Source organism: Drosophila virilis, chromosome 4 (assembly GCF_030788295.1).
Source record: "Drosophila virilis strain 15010-1051.87 chromosome 4, Dvir_AGI_RSII-ME, whole genome shotgun sequence".
NCBI classification, from domain to species: domain Eukaryota; kingdom Metazoa; phylum Arthropoda; class Insecta; order Diptera; family Drosophilidae; genus Drosophila; species Drosophila virilis.
In genome coordinates this window covers 309,819-329,792 of record NC_091546.1, presented here as the reverse complement: position 1 = coordinate 329,792, position 19,974 = coordinate 309,819, and the positions used below count along the sequence as shown (strand labels likewise).

At 41.1% G+C, this 19,974-nt stretch overlaps 1 protein-coding gene across 14 annotated transcripts in view; it reads right to left on the bottom strand.

Annotated features, from left to right (window-relative positions):
* Window positions 1-19,974, bottom strand: part of tutl (immunoglobulin superfamily member turtle) — a 36,423-nt gene that overhangs the window by 5,039 nt on the left and 11,410 nt on the right. For 5 of the 14 annotated variants that reach the window (XR_011416719.1, XR_011416720.1, XM_002059097.4 and 2 more), the window contains exons 3-10: window positions 18,858-19,334; window positions 15,638-15,759; window positions 11,360-11,642; window positions 10,069-10,310; window positions 7,990-8,260; window positions 7,057-7,920; window positions 6,589-6,693; window positions 1,735-2,148 (exon numbers count right to left, since the gene is read on the bottom strand). Coding sequence is in view for 11 of the 14 variants with exons in the window: in XM_002059097.4 (XP_002059133.3) it covers window positions 1,735-2,148; window positions 6,589-6,693; window positions 7,057-7,920; window positions 7,990-8,260; window positions 10,069-10,310; window positions 11,360-11,642; window positions 15,638-15,759; window positions 18,858-19,275 (2,719 nt within the window). In the remaining 3 variants the exon portion in view is untranslated. Of the gene's footprint in view, window positions 1-1,734; window positions 2,149-2,178; window positions 3,486-3,537; window positions 3,622-6,588; window positions 6,694-7,056; window positions 7,921-7,989; window positions 8,261-10,068; window positions 10,311-11,359; window positions 11,643-15,637; window positions 15,760-18,857; window positions 19,335-19,974 lie in introns of those variants that run through there. The other 9 variants (XR_011416721.1, XM_032438777.2, XM_032438782.2 and 6 more) reach the window with 6 other exon arrangements.

Below are 19,974 nucleotides of genomic sequence, written 5' to 3'. Positions count from 1 at the left end.
AAGCCTTTACTGGTTTGACTTTTTGTCATCGATTGTGGGCCTTATTTTACCATCTTTGTGCGTGAATTGTTTACAAAAAACGTCTGCCCAGTATTGCGCTATATATATGGTATTGTCAACTCTGTATATATAGGTATCGAATTTATACTCTCTAAACACCGAAACACCTTTATCCGACATGAACTCAGCCCTGGGCAGAAACAACGACGATTTGGCCAAGAACATGCATTGTAATATTTTTGCGATAAAGGTGTTTGTTTTCCTGATACTGGTTTTCACATTATTTCGGGGTTTGTTTTTTGTTGCTTTGATTATGAACAACTAAACAAACCTAAATATTAATATGCAACATTTTCGTTTTGTTTTTCTCTCTTTAGACTTGTTGTTTGTGTTGTGTAAGTGTGTGAAAGTTTTACAAAATATACATAAGAAATTCATTAAAAACAACACAACAATAAACTAATATTTAAAATGTTGTCAAAAATAGAAACCAAAGTAACTAGAACACATTTAACTTATAACTGAGTCCCCTTAAATTTAAATATTGGGCTAAAGCTCTCACGTTCTCAGGTAATTGCCACCTTAGCTAGCTTTGTTGCAGAATGGATGTAAGGGCACTCGGATTTTGTAAGTCTAGTCTAATGGAACATATTTCAGATATATCTTTACGTTAAACTAAAAACTATTTATATATACATGCGTCAAAAAATATCAAGCTAAGCATAGAATTATAACCAAATGCTCTGGAACGGGTTGGGTCAGTACAGATCACATATCTGCTTTCTTCATTAAATAAAGAAATATTGTATGAAGAGGAATTAATACATAAATTGGATATGCTAAGAGGCCCTTTTAAGAAACAGAAATCTCCATAAACGTCGGGAGTGGGGGGTCAACTCAGCAGGACAAACGGGTTAGATTGCAACTAAGAGAATGTCTTCAAAAAATTAATTCTAAAAACTCATAATGTTTCACAAGTAATAAATGAAATAATTAGAAAAGCAACATACTTGTATTTACAGAAAACCTCGTATTTGAAAATTTCGTTTTTTAATTGTAAATCAATTTTTTACTTGCACAACTACAACGCAAACGTAAAAACTATTCACACAGGCATAATATGGTAATTTTGTATTAAATGCCTTTGACATTTACTTTTTGGTTAAAGTAAACGAACTAATTTAAAAATTCTTTTTCAATGCATTGTTGTTGTCGGAATAGCCAATGAGGTAAGCCGAGAAATCAAATTAAACGCAATTAAACTTGCAATGGCTTCTGATACGAGCCTGTTCTTATATTACAGAAATATATATATATTCAATTAAGAGTTAATGCCTTTAACATTCGAATTGATAATTAAATTTGCAGAACTGAAAAATGCCCATGGGTCAAGCAAAACTTATAAAAGCACGACGAAAATTACAAGTATTACTATATGTTATTTATAAATAAGAAATTAGTAATAATGTGGCCTTGGCCGTCGAATAGTCATTGACAAATTTTGGAGCGGAAATAAGAACTGAGTACTCGAAGTTAGTAGGCAGTAAGTAGGTATGTTAAGTTAGCATTAGTTTGTTAATTAGTTGAGCATAATTGCCAAAAGTGTCGCAATCAACGTCATTGTCAACAACAACAACAAGCGCATTATTATTATTGTCATCTGTTATTTTCGCAAAGATCAGCATTGTCATTAAAAACCATTTCAAGTGTGAGTTAGCATTTCGGCTGTGTTACCTTTTTCCTGTTTTCGTCGTTTACGTTTATTGCAAATTTTTACGGCACAAACCGATAAAATGATCGCAACAATAAAAAACAGGATGCCCCCAACGACGCCGGCTGTTATAGCTTTATGTTTGACACGCGCCGGCACCGGGAATTTCACCTCGTCGCTGGACTCGTACGATTTTTCCGAGTTTGCCAGCACGCGGAAATAGTAGGTACGTCCGCCCACCAAGTTCTTCACCAGATACTGCGTCTCCTCCGGCCGTATCTGCCCGCGGTTCAGCGTCTTCCACTCCGCATCCGTGCGATATTTAATGGTATAGAACTTAACAATGTGTGCGCGCTCCAATGGCGACTGCCAGGTGATGAGGAAACCATTCGAAATTTCCGTAACGGACACATTGCGTGGTGGCCCGGGTTTAGGTCCTGCCGGAGAAAAACATAAATTTAGTATGGAAAACTGAAATACGTTTACGTTTTCCTGACAACATTAAACTCTTTTCAGACTGGACACTCGACTTTTTGACTTTTGCTGAGATTTAGTATTGGGGCACCTTCCACTTATTTAATTGTACACTATGTTTCTGGTTCTCCACATAAACAACACATTTACGGTCCGCAATATTTATTTACTTAAATAAATTATTTTAAAGTCATTCCAGCAACACACATTTTCCACAGATTTCTAATAGTTCGTTAAACTCTACGGGTTGTATATACACACTATATATAATACTTCGTATTGAGATGGAATATTGAAAATATTGTATAAATGTTTATTTTGTGGATTCTTGCTTAAAACTAGCAATAACTGCAAGCAATTTATTTAACTGGAGTGTTGTTGGCAACAAATGCTATGCATATTATTTATGAATATATGTTAATTAGAAATGTTTTTAAAGAGCACACAAGAGATTTGAAAGCGCATATATCAAAAGTTGATTATGCGGACAGGACAGGACGGAGGGACGGAAGGAACGGGGGTTTGTGCCTGCAAAAATGAGCAGTTTTCCCTCTCCTCTGTTATAATGAAAAATACCCACAGATTTGACATAATATAAACGAGGCAGGTGACAAACATACTAAAAAAAAAAATGAATAAAAAAAATGGGGAAAGCTTCACGCCATAGGCCTAGGGTTGAGCGGGGTTTGGCTGTAAAAATGTCAAGGGTAGACAGGGTACACAGTCATATACACATAGTCGGGCAGGCGTGAGACAGGGCTGAGAGTAAATGTTATTTATGGCTGCACCAAGTTGGCACTGGCAACTGGCAGCAGCAGCAGCATCAGGAGCTTATCCGGGCCACAAAATGGATGAGTTAGCGGTAGTAAATCTGCAGACTGCACGGAAATACTCGTAAAAGGCATTACTTAAGCGCATTAAAACGTACGCACACTCACGCACGCACGTCTGCGACTTTCAACAGCCGTAAAATGTCATTGTAAACAATGCAAGTAGTACAATGAGTGCGCACTTTGACCCATCGGATAATTAAGAGGGGAGCTGGGAGATAAAAGTTACAATCCACAAGATGGTAGCTAGCAAATGGCGGATGCCCAAACACAAAGGGCAAAGGGCTGGCAGCAACAGCAGGTACAAATACAATATATAAACAAACAAGCAACAATGGCCGAGAAGAATTTCGAATGTAATTGCTTTTTCAGGTCTGACGCCAACATCGACCCTTGCAGTTCGGTTCGCATGCATGTAGTATGTACATATTTATGTATCATACGAGTATGTAAAAGTATCGTCGCTTTAACTGAAAAAACAGTGAGAAAAATATTTGAATAAATTGATAATAATACGAATACCTTTCAATCTCAACTTGGGCGGTGAATAAACAATCATGCCTCGCGAATCGGTATGAAAGTATATATCAAAATAGGCTAAAAGGTCTGCAAATAAAACAGAAACAGAAACACAAATTTGCAACAAAAGAAAATCATATTAAATACTGTACTCAAACCCAAAAAAAAAAAAAATATAATTAAAGTGACGTTGTAAATCAAATAGGAAAGTGTGCACATTTAAAGGAATAGTATCCAAAAAACCCAAAAACAGAAACAAAACAAATTTTATTCAAATAACTACAACAACACAGAAATTACAGTGAAGGAGGAGTTGGCTTTTGGAAAGCGCTACGACATGCCATGGGAATCGTCAGTACAAAGCTCCTTTTGACACCACTGAAAGACTAACTTATATGAAATAATCGATTAGTTTACCTGGATGGGGTAGGCGAAATACTTATTAAGCGCAACTCCACCTTATGGTAGGGTATGCGGGTATGCTAAGTGTGTATATGTAAAACGGAAAATTACTTTTGCAGCGTAAAAAATGTGCGAATAATATTGGTAACAACAGAACACGGGGCCAAACAACATCAAAAAGCTGGTGCTCTGCAATTATGACAGTGAAATGCATTGAATATTCATAAATTCGCATGTGCGCGTATGCAAATGTGTGTGTGTGTGTGTGCGTGTGCTTGTGTGTGTAAATATAAAACGTAATCAGCCTTCACATGCATTTCCTGCTGTTGTTTTCTCTTTTTATATTTTTATTTTTTGTCGAATGTCAGAAAGAAAATTTGCAACTGTTCAAGTGCCGCCTGTCGCCGGCGCTGCCACCCGTCTACGTTGTTGTTATTAATTTTTAAGCGTTGCGACGCGCAAGGATTCAACAACAACAACAACAACAAGGCAGCCAGCGCCATGACGCATGGTAAACGCTTCACACACACACACACGCACGTAACACGAACACAAGTACACGCACACACACAAGCAGACATTGCTTAACATACGAGCTTGAAATACGGTTTACCGTTGACGTTATATGCACGATTAAAAATATACTTAAAAAAAAATAGGAATGGAAAGAGAACACTAAAAGAGCAGAAGTAAAAGCCAAAAGAAATATTATTTCTGTTTGTTATTTCCGCGGCGATTTTAATGACAGTTGTTGCAGTTGCTTTTGTTTTTTTCCGTCGATGTTGTCGTTGTTGCTGTTTTGGTGGCAGCCCTGCAGCGTGGTGTTTAGCCCGAGTTGCTGTTTGTTAAAATGAGGCGGGTAGTGTAATGTGTGTATGTGGGTGTGGATGGATGGTTGTAGGTGTTTCGCTACAAGCGCCAAAGGTACACACGTACACGAAATCCAGGGTTGCATAACACAACACATTTTCTGTAAGTTGTCGTTGTTTTAAATGTTCTTGTTGTTGTGGCCGTTTTTACAGTTGCCATTGCCATTGTTGTTGTTGCTGTTGTAGTTGTTGCTGTTATTATTGTTTAACATACGCGTGCGCCAACGCACCGAGATATGTATGTACATACATAGCTACATACACGCAGGGACACAAACACAGCAACAGAATGGGACTCTAATACGAGTATAATAAATTCGCTAAATGGGGAAAACACTTACATATGTATGCAGGTCTGTGTACGAGTGCGTGCGTGTGTATGTTTGTGAATGTATAAGTGCGTATGGCGTATGAGTGTGTCTGTGTTTGTGTATGGGGGTTGGGAGCTCTCACTAGCGTTTTATGAAAAGTACAAGAGCGAGACAGAAAAAGAATAGAAGAAAGGTAGAGAGAGAGAGAGAGAGAGATATATATATATATATATAGAGTGGAGGGGGCGGAGGGGGGCGTGGAGAAGAGGCCAATGTGTTACAAACAGGGATAAAGTACAGTAAAAAATTAACTATTATCGCAAAGCGGTTGGAAAAACACGCAGCTACGATGGTATTCAAATTGCCTCACCTACACAGGCCTCAGCGGCGGGTGAGGCGGTCAGGGGGAAATAAAATGCTTGTCTGGTCGTCGTCGGCAAGTCTGCCTGTGTTAAATGTGGCTCGGCATTTGGTAATATGCTTGTTTAAATTACGCCACCTAGCGGCAGCTCACTTGTTTTTGTTATTTCTGTTGTTTTTGCTGTTCGTACATATTGTTGTTGGCGTGGGCGTTGCCATATCGACCGCACGACCTGTGTCACACGAAACAACAATGACAACACGCAGCGTTCGCCATTGTCTGTGTGTGTGTGCTTGTGTCTCAGTGAATGTACATGTATATGTGTCCTCCATTCTGTCACACTGTCTGCTCATCGCACAATTGTAAAAACAGTTCAATTAATTTAAATAATTAAATGTGGGACCAACTGTTTTAATTACGTTGCGAGAAAAGCTGAGCAACCAGCTACCTCCCTGACAGACCCAAACCTACGCCCAAGCCCACACCTACACACCTATACATGCATACACAAACACAGACGTGAGGGCGAGTGGAACATTAAAATATAATATTCACATTCCAGAATTGCCTCCTGCATAAAGGACGCACATGTGCCGACGCCCCAGGGACTCGGCGCGTATTCGGGACGTGCGTTGGCAGCCAATAACATAGGTTAAGTCAGAGGGGAGGAAGGGTCAGACGCTTCGACGGAGCAGCTGCATGCATTTGCCTAACTTTCCTGCTTGCAGTGTATAATTGCTTTGAATATTTAATTTTTGTTTTTCGTTGGCTACTTGCCAAGTATTTTTTATAGTGTTCTTTAAATTTGTGGTTGTCTCTAACAGGGTAAAGACAGCAGGGGGTGGGGGGAGGGCTGGCGAAGTTCGCTAGTCTGGAAAATTAAAAAAGTCTTCAGTTCTAGAGCCAGTCTTTCGCGTGGTCCTCTATTTGCTTCTTTTTTTTTGTGATTGTGAATTGTTTTAAAAACATCATGCACATATATAACGTTAGATATGAACGTATTTTCTTTTCTTGTTGAGGGTTTCTTTCCATTTGTTGGTCCCATAGGTCTCATATTGGAGATATATGTTTTTTATAGCTAAGATACTTCACTAATTGTTAGTTATCTTACCAGCTTCGTCTGGCATTGGCTGAAATAAGTGATCGGGCGGTTGTGTTGCAGCCTTGACATTACGTGGCGCTGCCGGAGCGTCTTCTATTGAATTTGAATTTTTGCCTTGTGGAGGGTGTGGTGGGTGGTCACCAGGGGGTCACCAGCAGCGAGAAAAATTCAAAATTCAATGCGCGATTTTGGCATTTGATTTGACGCATGATTAGTATGAGAAAGTTAATACGAGTAGCGTTTGGTTTGGTTCGATGGAAATCGTGAGAAAAGAGAAGAAAAACGAGAGAAAAATAAGAGCGTTATGTTAGAGCCAATCCAGGTTAACGAGACTCCACGTCCCAATAGTGCAGAAGTTTTAATGAGAATGTGCAAAATGCAGAGCAACATTTGAGCAGGAGCAAGAACCGAAAAACAATTGGGAAAAACCAAAGCATAAACTCGACCTATAACTAAAGGATCTATCAGATTACTCACCCAGTGTCCGCACAGTCATTACTTTGCTCATCATGCCATCGCCGAGCACGTTGCGGCCGACCACCTGAAACTCATAGCTGGTGCCCGAGGCTAATCCGTTGATGGTGACCTGGGTGCTGCCGGAGGGCGTTACAGATATCGTCTGCCAGTCGTTGACGCCCGCCTCGCGGTACCAAATAGTGTAGTCCTGCTTGTACTCGGAGCCGCCACTGTAACCCGGCAGCCACTGCAGTGTTATAGAGGACTCCGTGGCCTTGCCCGTTATATTGTAGGGCGCATGTGGCTGAGTACCCTCGATGACCAGCTGCGTGACGGCCATCAGAGTGGCCACCTCGTTGGAGACCACGCACTGGTAGTATCCGAAATCTTCGCGACGCAAATTATCGATTGTGATGTTGCCACCGGATATTTTGACGCGGTTGCGCTGTGAGTCCGACAGCTGCTCACCCTCCTGGCGCTGCCATTTTATTGTGGGCCGCTCCGTACCCTCCGCTTCGATTGCGTCACAGTGCATCTCGACGCTGTCGCCGACCTTGCGCTGGTAAAGCGTTTCCGGCTCGACAGTAAAGGCTGGTGGCTTGCGGACCAGCACTTCCATTACGCCCGAGTCGCCCTGCGTGCCCTGAGCATTGTACGGCGTGCACGTGTACCGTCCCTGATGGTCCTCGTTTACCCTCGTGAAGAGCAGCGAGCCATTGGCCATTACCACGATGTCCTTCATTTGGTAGGGCTCAAGCAGGCGCTTGTCCTTCGTCCACGTAACGTACTGCAACTGTGGATTCGACTTGATGTAGCATTGCACGACTCCGGCCAATCGAAACGGAAGATACTGCACGGTCGGAGTGAAGGTCACTTTGGCTGGATCTACACAAAAATACGTCACGAATTCAGCTTATATTATGAAAAAAAAAAAGCGAATTGATTTGAGCTCACATTCAACACTCAGGTAGGCCGAAGCGCTCTGCGGATCTCCAATGCCGTTGGTCACCTCGCACAAATACTGTCCCGAGTCGTCCGCACTGATTGGATTGATGATTAGCGAGCCATCCTTGCGAATGGTGACTCGTGTCTCCAAAGAGGCCACCTCGCGCACCGGGGAGCCCTCACGGAACCAACGCACCGTGACATTGCCGGGCATGGCCTTAGCCTCGCATGAGAATATCACTTTTTCGCCCTCGAGTTTCGTTTGATTGGTGGGCGGCACCTGTCGATATAAAGCAGTACAAACCAGATTGTTAGACGTGCTATCTTCAGGTCTGTCATCGCTGAGTAAGGACGCGATAAAATCATGGGTTGTGCCTTTAAGGTCCGAAGCTCCTCCTTAAGCAATATTTTTTTGTGGTTCTACAGCAATGATTCTTGTGTGTCTTTTATTCACACTCTTTCCCTTAAAAATAGTGACAACTTCAGCCACAACACTTTGCTTCTATGTTATATGGCCTGACTGATGCCATTGACAACTTGTCAATCAAATGTGACCGACATCATTTGGGCCCGTTCTATTTCTGTCTTTGGTAATTGCATTACTGCAATTGGCCCATTTTCTTGATTTATTCAAAGGATATACTGATGCGGAGGGATATAATTGAAATGATTTTCATTTGAGTAGGTTATAGTTATGACTAAAGCGATGGCAGCTAAATGCAAAATAAATTCATCGCAAATTGGACACAAAATGATTGTGAATGATGTTTATTTTATATGCGTAAAGGGAATGGTCTTTATATTTTATATTTTATGGAGTTGATTAAAAATACCTAGAAATTTAAAAATGAAGTCCTTACAGTACGCCTTTGTTTTTGAAAGTTCAAAGTTCAAACTATTTAAGGCCTCCATATTTTGCTCAAATGGCGTGCTAAGCTTTTTTCTGGCTAACTGTAAATACCCGAAATCCAAATACATTAGTGGGTCGCCCCCAAAATATGCAGCTCGATTTAGACTGTGTATGTGTGTTTGTGGGTGTTGAGCATATAAGGTACATACGTACATGAGATTGAATATATATGTGAATGTGTGGAAGCACATGTATGCACATGGTAAATAGAAGTAAGGAAGCGGGAATCGATTCGGAGACTGGACGAATGACCATGTGTGTACTGGGCGGGTTCTTTCGCTATGCGCTTAATTCGGCTTTCTTTTGTATGTAAAACGAGGCGGGTGGGACGAGGGGTACATGCGGGCACGACCAACACAAAGGCACCTCAGACTGCAGCCCTGCATGGCAGCCGGTATGCATGGGGAGGACAGAACTGTGTACGCTTCCAACATGCTTTTTTCGCCTGTGTGTGCCGCTCGGGCGTTTGGGACACGTTTTGGGTTGGATTTTTTTGTAAGCCAAGCTAATGGCGTTTTCTGCCAGCAGGTGTCGTCGGTTGGTTTTCACGTGCGAACATTTCGTGCCTCCGGAGGGATTGGTCTGATCTGTTCTGATGGCTCCTCATGCTATTGATGTTGTTTTAACACTCAAGCCGAAAAGAACATTTTGGATGATTAGTTTGCTTTGGCAACTGCTTAGGATGTTTGACTTTGCAGGTTGGTTAATGTAACAGCGCTTAACGGACTTTAAATGAAGCGTATCCAAGAAAATGGACGAAGAATGGGATGTAGGTAATATTCAAAACTTACTTTTATAGTAAATTTATCATTGATGGCAATCATTTTTCATTTTGTTTGGCTGTTTTTAATATGTGCCCCCTTATCCTTTGTGCGAAAAAGAGTGTTTGGTAGTATTTGTTAAATTGACAAAGTGTTGGTTTTGGTTTAAAAATAGGTAAATCGAATTAAGATAGTTTTAAGAATTCATTCAACTATTCCTGATCTATATGTGCTATGAAACCCATTACTACTCTACTCGAGAGCCCACCAATATGTTCGCTATAGTTGGGATGACTAAAATTTTAGAAAACAATATTTAATTTTCTCTTCGTTTTTTTGTTTCATCATTTTAAAGAACTGTCTATAAACGAATATTCGATTATCTGGTATATAATTGATTTGTTTATAGGTTTTTACCATTATTACAGCGCCGCCCGCAATTATAACGCGGGCCGTATGGGAGACCTGTCCCTCACCATTGCGTGCAATGCAAGTGTATTCTCCGATATCCTCGTGCCGTATCGTGGAGATCCGTAGCTCGGTGCCATCGTTGAAGATGCCAACCGTGGGCGAGGGGTCAACGGGATTCGCATCCTTGTACCAAAGAATTTCTGGAGTTGGTGTGCCATCTGCCTGGCAATTGAGTATAATTGAATCACCTGCAAAATTTAAAAATTAATGGGGTAAGTGCCAGCAATTGTTCAGCTCATGCTCGTAAATGCGGTTCTCATCTCATACACAGAAAATTGCCAGTCAGCCATTTGCTTTGCCCAGCTTCCGGTTAATAAGGCCGAGTTGCCTATTCGCAGTCGCTTTCATATATTTTTTTATATAAATCTCAGCCTCTCCAGTTAACTACTCGTACTTACTGCCGCCATTTGCCGCAGACAATGGAACCCAGTCGGTGGCTGCATTGTTGCTACTATTGGTTCATGTTCCGTTGCTTTACGCCGTCCGAGTTGGCTTACAAACCATCAAAGTGTTGTATGATTTATGCGCTGCAGCGTCATTTTCTCTTGACGCATTTCCGGCGCAGTCGCTGTCTTTTGTTTGGCTTTCGAATTGTTCGCCGTGTGTTCTGTATGCTGTTTGTCTTGGGTGCCACTTGGAAGTTGAGTGCCTGAGCCTAAACATTTTAACTTTGATTAAGCGACGGAAATTCGATTTGGCTGGCGATTGCACACACACACACACACACACACACACACACACAAAGGCTTATCGATTTTGTAAAGTATTCGGCACATACGAGAGATGACAAATGACTTCCCATAAGCAACTTAAACACTCTTTTCTAAGCGAGCCAAGTTTTCCATACTATGGGGAAAGTGTCGCTCACTTTTTTACGATTGCGCACCATTATGACGCAAGAGTGAGCGTTGGGCACCGGCAATTGTCGGGCTTTGGGACCTTGCACATAAATAGACCCATAGTTCATTTCAAGGTGACAGACTCTTTTGGGCACTGCAACAAATTGCTGACCATTTGACACATTCACAAATGGCTATCCATGGCAAGGCATGTAAGGAGCCTGGAGAACGTTTGGAGAGCCTGCGTCACTTAATCTGTGAAACGTCATTTATCCGGTGGTTGATAGAAGCAAAGAACGGCCGAAATATGAGTCGGTTCCGCCTGGCAGAACTTTGACAAGTTTCTCGACAGCTAGGCTGTTATTTATGATTTCGCATTTGTTGTTGTGGGGACTCACCTAAATTAACATATATAATATCCTCTGGTGTAACACTAAAGCGTGGCGGTGCATGTACATCTAAGTGGAACCATGTACCATTCTTATGCTGCTTGGGATCTCGGTTAAGAAATACGACCTTGCATTCGTACCATCCCTGATCCGATTCTCTAATGCTGGTCAGGTTGAGCGATGCAGAGCCAAACGGCGAGTCCTGCGACACACGCGACACGCGTCCCTTGTAGCCCTCCTCAATGTGTTCCGGGTAGCTCTCATACCAGATGTATATGGGCAGATCGGAGCCCTGTGTTGTTGTGTAATGCATAAATGTAAAATGTTAAGGTCGATGAATAAATAAGGCTTGCATTCGCTTGTGTACAGTCTGCTATTAATTGGAAGACAACATGTTGTTTTTTGATGTATTTGAACGTTTGTACATACTCTTGACATCAAAAAATTATTGACCGCATAGTTCAAACTAAGATCATGTGGCGTAAATGTTATGACATGTTCGGTAGATAAGTGAAATGAATTCATATTTGTCGCGAAACATTATGATTATTTACATGGGCGATTTAGGTAAACTCAACATATAGAAAATCTAAATTCTAGCATGATTAAAAATTGAAATTAAACATGCAAACCTCATACACACTCTTCATGCTGAAAAGGTTACATTGTTATATTTAATTAAAATAAATTGTCAGCTTAAAAATAATATTATGCACATAAAGTCAGAACAAATAAAATTTAATCAGTTTATCTTAGATTTATAGCAGAATGGACGATTGGCAATGTTTAAACCCCCGAAAACTGTGAAAATAAATTGAATGTGACACGAGCCTCATACGAAAAAACTAAAAAGGAAAAAAAAAAACAATATAATCATAGATTGGCAGAGTTACGGGCGCATTGTGCACTGACGCAAGTCCGTAGCTTTCCCAACCCCATGGACCCCATAGGCTAGCTATCAACACCAGAGCAGGGCCAGCAGATCCCGGCAACAATAAATCATGTGCAAACAGCGAAAACAACAAGGCACAGAAACAGAGATACAGTTGAAATTCAAGCTTTGGCTGATAAAAAATGTGCATGAAAAATATGTCAGGCAAGCTACAACAATTGAGGTCAACCTGCAGTCTCTCTCTGCCACCTCGGCCCTAACCAACCGATATGCCATATATGTATATCAGTTTATTGTTTATTTTTTTTTTTTTTTGCTCAAAGGCACATCCCCAGCCATGTTGGAAGTCACCAGCATAGAATGCTGTGAATCTATTGAATCACACGTTCAGTTAAATGCTCTATGTCATTGGTACTAAATTTCAATACCCTAGGAGGAAAATGTTTACTCCACTGAAATGGGAATATAATTGCTTTTGCTTAAGTAGGCATGTTGCTCGTGCGTCGGATTGCGGCAGCATTAAAGTTAATCGATTTATTTTTGTAATTATACTATGCAGATTTATGAGCTGACAAGCGTCGTCTCGCCTCGTTTATAAAAACTTAATTATATACGTTTTAATAATTTTCTCAGCTGGCATATGAAATAATTTGCTTTGGCAGTACCGAACCCACGACACACGACACAGTACGCAGGACGCAGAACGCAGAGCACAGCGTAGACGTCCTGGGACCCATATATAGGCAGCTGGAGGCTCGACTCAACATGTCAGCGAAAGCAGCTCGGTAGCTTACATGTATTTATTAGAGCAACCCCAACGTTCCTGGTAGGCAGCAAGCGGGCGCCAAAATTAATATTCACACTCGGAGAAGCGTCATAAGTTGACTTGGTAAACATTTTTCCGCTTAATTTATTCAGTAGCAATTTATTTAGATTGCAACAAAGGCAACGTTGCCTCTCCTCATATTTGTTGTACTCTGTGGCGGTCGGTCTGGTCTCTTAAAGCGAAAGTCGCACAAAAGTAGGCAACACAAAAAACATAGGCTTACTTTAATATAGAGTCGTGAAGTCTACGCAACACGGCAAAACATGTTGCAAAACACGACGCAACTCGACCATTGTATTTAATTACAAACACTATAAGCAAACAAAACGAACCGTGCCAGATCAGAGCTGGGTATAAATTAAAAGCTGAAGCCATGTTAATCCCTTTAATACCCCACCATTACAGCCATTACCGTTATGCTGCCGTGCCACATTTTGCGGCCATATTCCGAAAGGGACTGTGTAGCATTGCCTCAGCGTATGCGTATTTATTTTTATCGCAGCAAAGCATAAACTTTCTTTTTTTAGTACTTATAAAAATGCTTGTAAAACTTTTAACTTGGCACAAAAAACACTACGTTATCTATCTAAGCGCATGAAAGTATGCTAACAAACAGTCTGATTCGTACACACATACACACACATGCAAGCACACACATATACATTCGAATATATACTCGGTCCACGGCGTATAGTTCAGCTGAAATGAAGACGTTGACGTCAACGTCTGCGTCAACCTCAGGAGCAGCAGCAGCCGCAGCGTCTACATTTCTACTTTATTATCCTTGCGGTTTTTCTTAGTTTTTGCTCGGTTTAACTTTTTGCTATCAAGCAGCAACAATAAACTTAGTTGATCGGCTTGCAGCAGCTTAAGCTTGCTTTAAATTATGAAACTAAGCAGTTTGAGGTCGGAGCCTTCAGCCTGGCAGATTTTCTAGCTAAATTTTCCTAATCAGCCCACCTTACACCCTATATATATATATATGTATATAGTGTTAGTATATAAATCTGTAGGTCGCAAGCCATTGCCCACCACTCAAGCAAAAATAGTTATGCAATGCATGCTGGCGTTTCAAAAGGTTAAAACTTATGTATGTCATACTTTGCCCAAGGCGTATTATATAAATTTAAATGAAATAAAATTAATTTAATAGAAAAAAGTTAAGCAGGAATTTGACTTGTGCCCTTTAAAAATATTTGCATAACCAAACAGATTGCTCCACATTTCGCTTGTTCTATTTTCCTTAATGGAAATACATTTTTGCTTACTGCTTGCTATGCATCATGGAATTTGCAGTGCAGGATGCAGGTTTGTGGATGGATTGTGAATTTTAACGAGATATTTCGGTCAAACAGAGTTGAGGGAAATAGGCAATGGTTCAAAAATATTTATGCAACAAATTCTTAATTTTGCTAAAAGGTTTAGTGTTAAATAAAATTCGTATTTTTCCTAATTTCACAGAAAGTCAACCTTACGAAAGAAAACATTCACCTATTTCCGCAAACTCTGTTGAGGCTAGAAAGATGTGCAGTGATTGCATAAGTTGCACTAAAATCTTGGGAATGTGGCTACATATAGTTTTTTCTTTGATTGCTATGAATTATTGCGACTAGTTTTTTTTTGGTTTTCTTAGCGGTGAACAGCTATAGATTGTATAAATGTTTTTCGATTTTGCGAACGAGATTGTTTGAAAGTAAATGGTGTGAATTTTTCTTCTCTCTCGCTCTCTTTGGTCGGATTTATTTCTTTTGATTTTTTAAAAAGCATATTTTTCTCAATTGCCTAGTCAGTGTTTGGATAGAATTGCTTGTGTGGTGTCAATATGATCCTCTGTTTGTGGAATATCTAAATAGAGTCGCTAAGAATCTGTTTTCGATTTAGTTCTAGCTTTCGCCGCGAAGCTTAACTAAAGTTAACATTTTAGCACACTTGGCGAAAATTGTTAATCGAATAAAAATTAAAGGCAAGGGCTTAGAAATTATATTTAACTCATATGCAAATGGCCAATCAAGCAACACATAAAATACATTTACTTAACATGATAGACATTTCCAAGCTAATTGTTTCATATCGTATAGTTAATAACGCAACATTGGCATTAACAATAGTGTCATATTGTAGTAGCAAAAGCCGCATACAAATCAGAACACAAATAATCCTTAACTGAAAAATACTTATAAGTTACGTCTAATTTACAACAATTTCGATTATTACGCATACGCACTGTAGAGCCTAAGCTGGCCGTCAGTTAATACATATATTAATCATATTTGTTTAAAAAAACTATGAAAATCAAGGGGAACAGAACAGAATAGAACATATATGCAAATAGCCATCCGAATATTGATTAGTTAAGGGATGCTCATATAGTAGTAATCATTAAGTGGGTAGTTAGAAGTTAAAGAGTTCGAAAACTTTGAGATATGCAAGTATTTCGTTTACTGTGTTACATTTGTCGCGCTTGCTTCGACTTTGTCTATCTGTTTCTTACTTTGTTTAGCTTTTTGCGTATCAAACGACAATGTAAAAAAGAGAGTTTAGAGAAGAAATTTTATTTGTGATATCGTACCGTTTCGCTCACCTTCTTGTCCCACTGCAGGACATATGGCACCGGATGATCGTTAGGGAACTCAACGTGGCAATTGAAGACGACACCCTCGCCCAGTATGGCTGTGATGTGCACAGCATCCTCTGTAAATAGTTCAAAACAAGCATAACATTTAAAGTAATTACATGCATGTATGTATATAGATACTAGCGGGTATAGCCCGGCCTTGCCGTTGCACGTATAAAATAAATGTTGTCAAAAAGCTTACGTTATGGGCTGTCAATAAGTCAGATTAAACAGTTTTAAATATCGATATATATTTCTATAAAGATCCTGAATTAACAATGTATTTTACCACGTTTATTGCCCCGTGGGACTCGAGACAAGTTGAAAGCTTTTGACGTCAAGTGATTGATGGCTCAAATGTTTCACTGACCTGATGTGCAATCTGCGTGTACTCAGTCTCTTACTTATTGAAGAGTTCTTTTCATGCCGCGCCCTTAAATGCCCAGTCCATAAGCCACGCCTCAGTCAGTGTCATCCCCTTTGTACCCGCCATCGCCGCACTTCTGTGTTTACGTGACATTCTGTACGATTTACTAAGTTAGCTGGACATTTGCCTGGTCCAGTATGCAGGATCCGGCGCCTAGGTCGTTGCTATGTGGAGTAGCCGCATTTGTGAAGGGCCCGCGAGGCTGCATTGACATGCCATCGACGTCTTTTTTCACAGGACTTTGGTAGATAACACGACAGAAGCGAAGCGGGTTGCTTTAAAATGGAATCGTTGATAGCCGCATCGGTCACATGTCAAGTGGAGGCTATTGAGTGGTATTTCGTGGGTTGTACGTTTTGCCACTATTCAACTAGGCATACAATATAGGTTATTACTTATGGCAAGGATACTTGCGAAGTATTTCTCAGATAAGATATCGAATAAATATTCTGGGCATCCCGATTATTTTGGAATTTTTTTTTTTATGGAATTCACTTGATGATTTACTTGTATAACTAACTATATAGAATGGATGGGCAGTTGGACGAGTGGCTTGTATTCTCCCCATACGCTCGTATTTTTTTAAAACCATTCATTGTGTGAAACGTGACATTTGATTAGCTCTTGTCAACTGTCTGGTTAAGGCTGAGGTAACTGTCGACTACAGTCGTCAATAATTCAAGTTAGACCTGCCCGACTGGCCCTCGGGTTGGCAACCCTCGCCCAGTTGCCGTGGTTATCATACTAAAAACGAAGCTGTCGAACTAACAGAAGCAGAAATATTCAATAGCCAGCCCGCATTATGTTACTTGTCTATACTTAAAGCCTCACGCGCAAAGCTTTAATTGCCCTGCACAAATCTACCCGTTGCCGTTGACAACACGGTGGTTCTTGGTCTACAACAGAAATGCTAATGAATAGTCGGAAACAGCACAACGGAACGTTGCAATGCCCCGTCGCATCCTTTTACACACACGACACAGACCAGGACAGGTAAAGACAGAGCAGATCAGCGTGGTATATGTCATGGACAAAATTGTTAACAAGCAGCTTTTGACAAGGCTAGTGTTGTGCCCGATGTGGGGCAGCATTTGGGTATTCAAATTTTCCAAATTAATCTTTAAATCGAGTATAATATAAGTATAACGTATAACGCTTAAATATAATACTATCGAAGTAGTTTGCAATAGCAAAAGATAAAGTTAATGTTTCTGCTGCATAGTTATAGACATGCGCACAGCAAAAGAAAAGCCCAGCGGCGAGGGAAAGGATAGCCAATTGATGGCCGGGTCGCCAGTCAGTTAGTCCAGGACCTCAACTGCAGGCGGCCTAGTTGGCTCATCTGTTAGCTCGTCTCGGCTGTCAGCTAGTCTACCCGTCGCTCATACACTTTATCAGTCAGTCCCTGGCATGATGTTGCTTTGTCTCTTTCATATTATGCAGTGAACGCTTGTTGACTTTGGCATTTGCATAAATTTCTGTTAACTTGGCCAGCTTAGGCAACACTTTTGCACATTGAAAGTAGAGTTGGGACGACGTTGCACAAAAAGCAACAAGAAAATGTACAGAAACAACAATGAACAAGTGTGTGTGTGTGTACAGTCAGTCAGTCAGGACTCTTGAGCGTTTATTGCCCTTTGATAATGCTGCAGACAGGTCGCCAGCCTTGCCAACTCGAGGGTTAGCAGGAAGCAGCTCACCCACGCGAGGCTGTTGGCCCTGCCTTTCCGTTGATGTTTGGAATTTTTGTCCCGCCTTTTGATTGCGTTAACATGCAGAAGTGGTCTCATTATACAATTTAAAATATCCTCTAGCCAAAGCAGTCACCACTGCCAGCAGGCACTTGATGTCCTCCCGACTTGCCTTAAGTTGTTCAGTAGCGCACTTTGTTTTCATGGTTTCAAGTTGAGTCGTTCGCCTGCAACTAGCAGCGTCCGTCTTTACCATAACATTTTCCCGGAACTTATTTTGGGACCCTCCGCTGAACGCCCTCCGCCTTTCTTAGCGGTGCGCCTTGAGGCGTATTTGGCAATTGACCTTCCGACCGCGCACGAAGTGGCCATCCGTTAACTGCTATAGAAATCCCAAGCGGATTTTCAATTTTCGGCTAAATTAATTTAATTCATTTGAAGAATATTACGGTACATTAAAGCAGGTATTCAGGACGGCTAGCTTTGCTACAGCTACATTGAAAATTAAATTCCCAAGTGCCTGTCACGTTTGTCGAGCTGCTCTCCCTCTCGCCCTCTCTCTCTCTCTCCCTCTCCCCCTCTCTCTCTTTCTTTCTCTCTCTCTCTCTCTCTCTAATATTAATATGCATATCTACATGTGTACATACATATTTAGTTGCCTATAAATTTGTCCAGGCAAATAGGTCGCCAGTTTTGGCTGGCACTTCAACCAACTGTCAACTAATTGCTAAATGTAATCAGCTTTGCCCTCACGTAAGCCGCTTATTGTGCACCATTAAATGTTCGTGAATACCAAATAAAAATGAATCTATGCGCAACGTCACACAGAGTGCTGCCTAACCTGGCCTAATACAATGTCCACATATGGCAGTACTACGGACTGTCATCACTTCACGGGTGAAATTAGCCCGAACCGACAACAATCAATCGATTTTGCTGACGGTCTTTATAAAAGTTGTGTTTTACATTTATTGCAGCAGTAAAAGCTTTTACACGATTTGGCAACGTGTAATTAATCGATAGTACTTTGATTGGCTTCGCTTTAAATGCCTCTTACCTGGTATATTGTGAGCTTGTGCATTTTTTGCCAATAAGGCAAGCAACCAAATCAGTAAAAATATCAGAATCTTTATGGATCCGCCGCTGACGTGGCAGGTTCTCGAGGCACTAACGCAACCGACGACGTCCACTGCGACGTCGTTGTCCTCGTCGCAATGTCTCCTGCTCGTCGCTTTCACCGTGAACGCAGCCGTTTTCGGCGGCAGCCTTTGAGTCGAAGCGGCGTGAATCGCCGTAGCTCTTCCCAATGCGAATGCTACGATTGTTGACTCTGCTCTGGTACTTTCGCTGATTGTGTCCGATTGTGGTTGATGTTGCTTTCCTGTGGATAGGTTTGTGTTTGTGGCGCACGACGAACGCGACCGGCTTAATGCCTGACACCATCGATAAGACCCAGGGTCCGCACACACGCCCATGCCTCTGGTCCCATAGTCAACGCCGCCTAACGTATCGTTCTCACTTGCAGTGGCGTCATCTGTAACAGAGAGAACAAAGATGGAAATGCTTTTTAGTAGTTTCAAGTGCGGCACACAATTTGTCGAAGAGTCCCCCAGTTCACCTGGCCGCATTTGTTGAAGCTGTCTCGCTCGTATGCCAATCAGTCTGAATCTAACTTGACTTGTGGATTTGGAGCCCATCAACAGTCAAAACGTATTATGTATGTTGTGCCGCAGCAATTTACCTACAAATTTCTTACTGGATCGAAATCTTATACAAACTACTAATCATAGATGACAAATTAATAAACAAAAGTTTTCCATGTGAACGCCCGTTAGCCGGGAGGCAAGCACCTTTGCATACACACACAAACACACACCTGAACATAAAATTAAGCAGCTAATAGGTTGTAGCTACAAGGCAGACAAGCAGATAAGGGCCAGGTGCGCGAGGAATGGGAAATTGCGAAGCAAGACAAAAGGCGACCCATTAAATCGCCTTGCGCCTATACAAATAGTGAAAACTTTTCCTTACGCTGTTTGGCACTAAAACTTTCCGTTTTAATGTAAAACTTGTGTTGAATGCCGTCAGGCGGCATTGTTGTATAGTTGGGCCTTATCTAGGAATCTAGAACTAGGTGATATATATGGGCCCTATTTGCTGAGTAGTTAATTAAA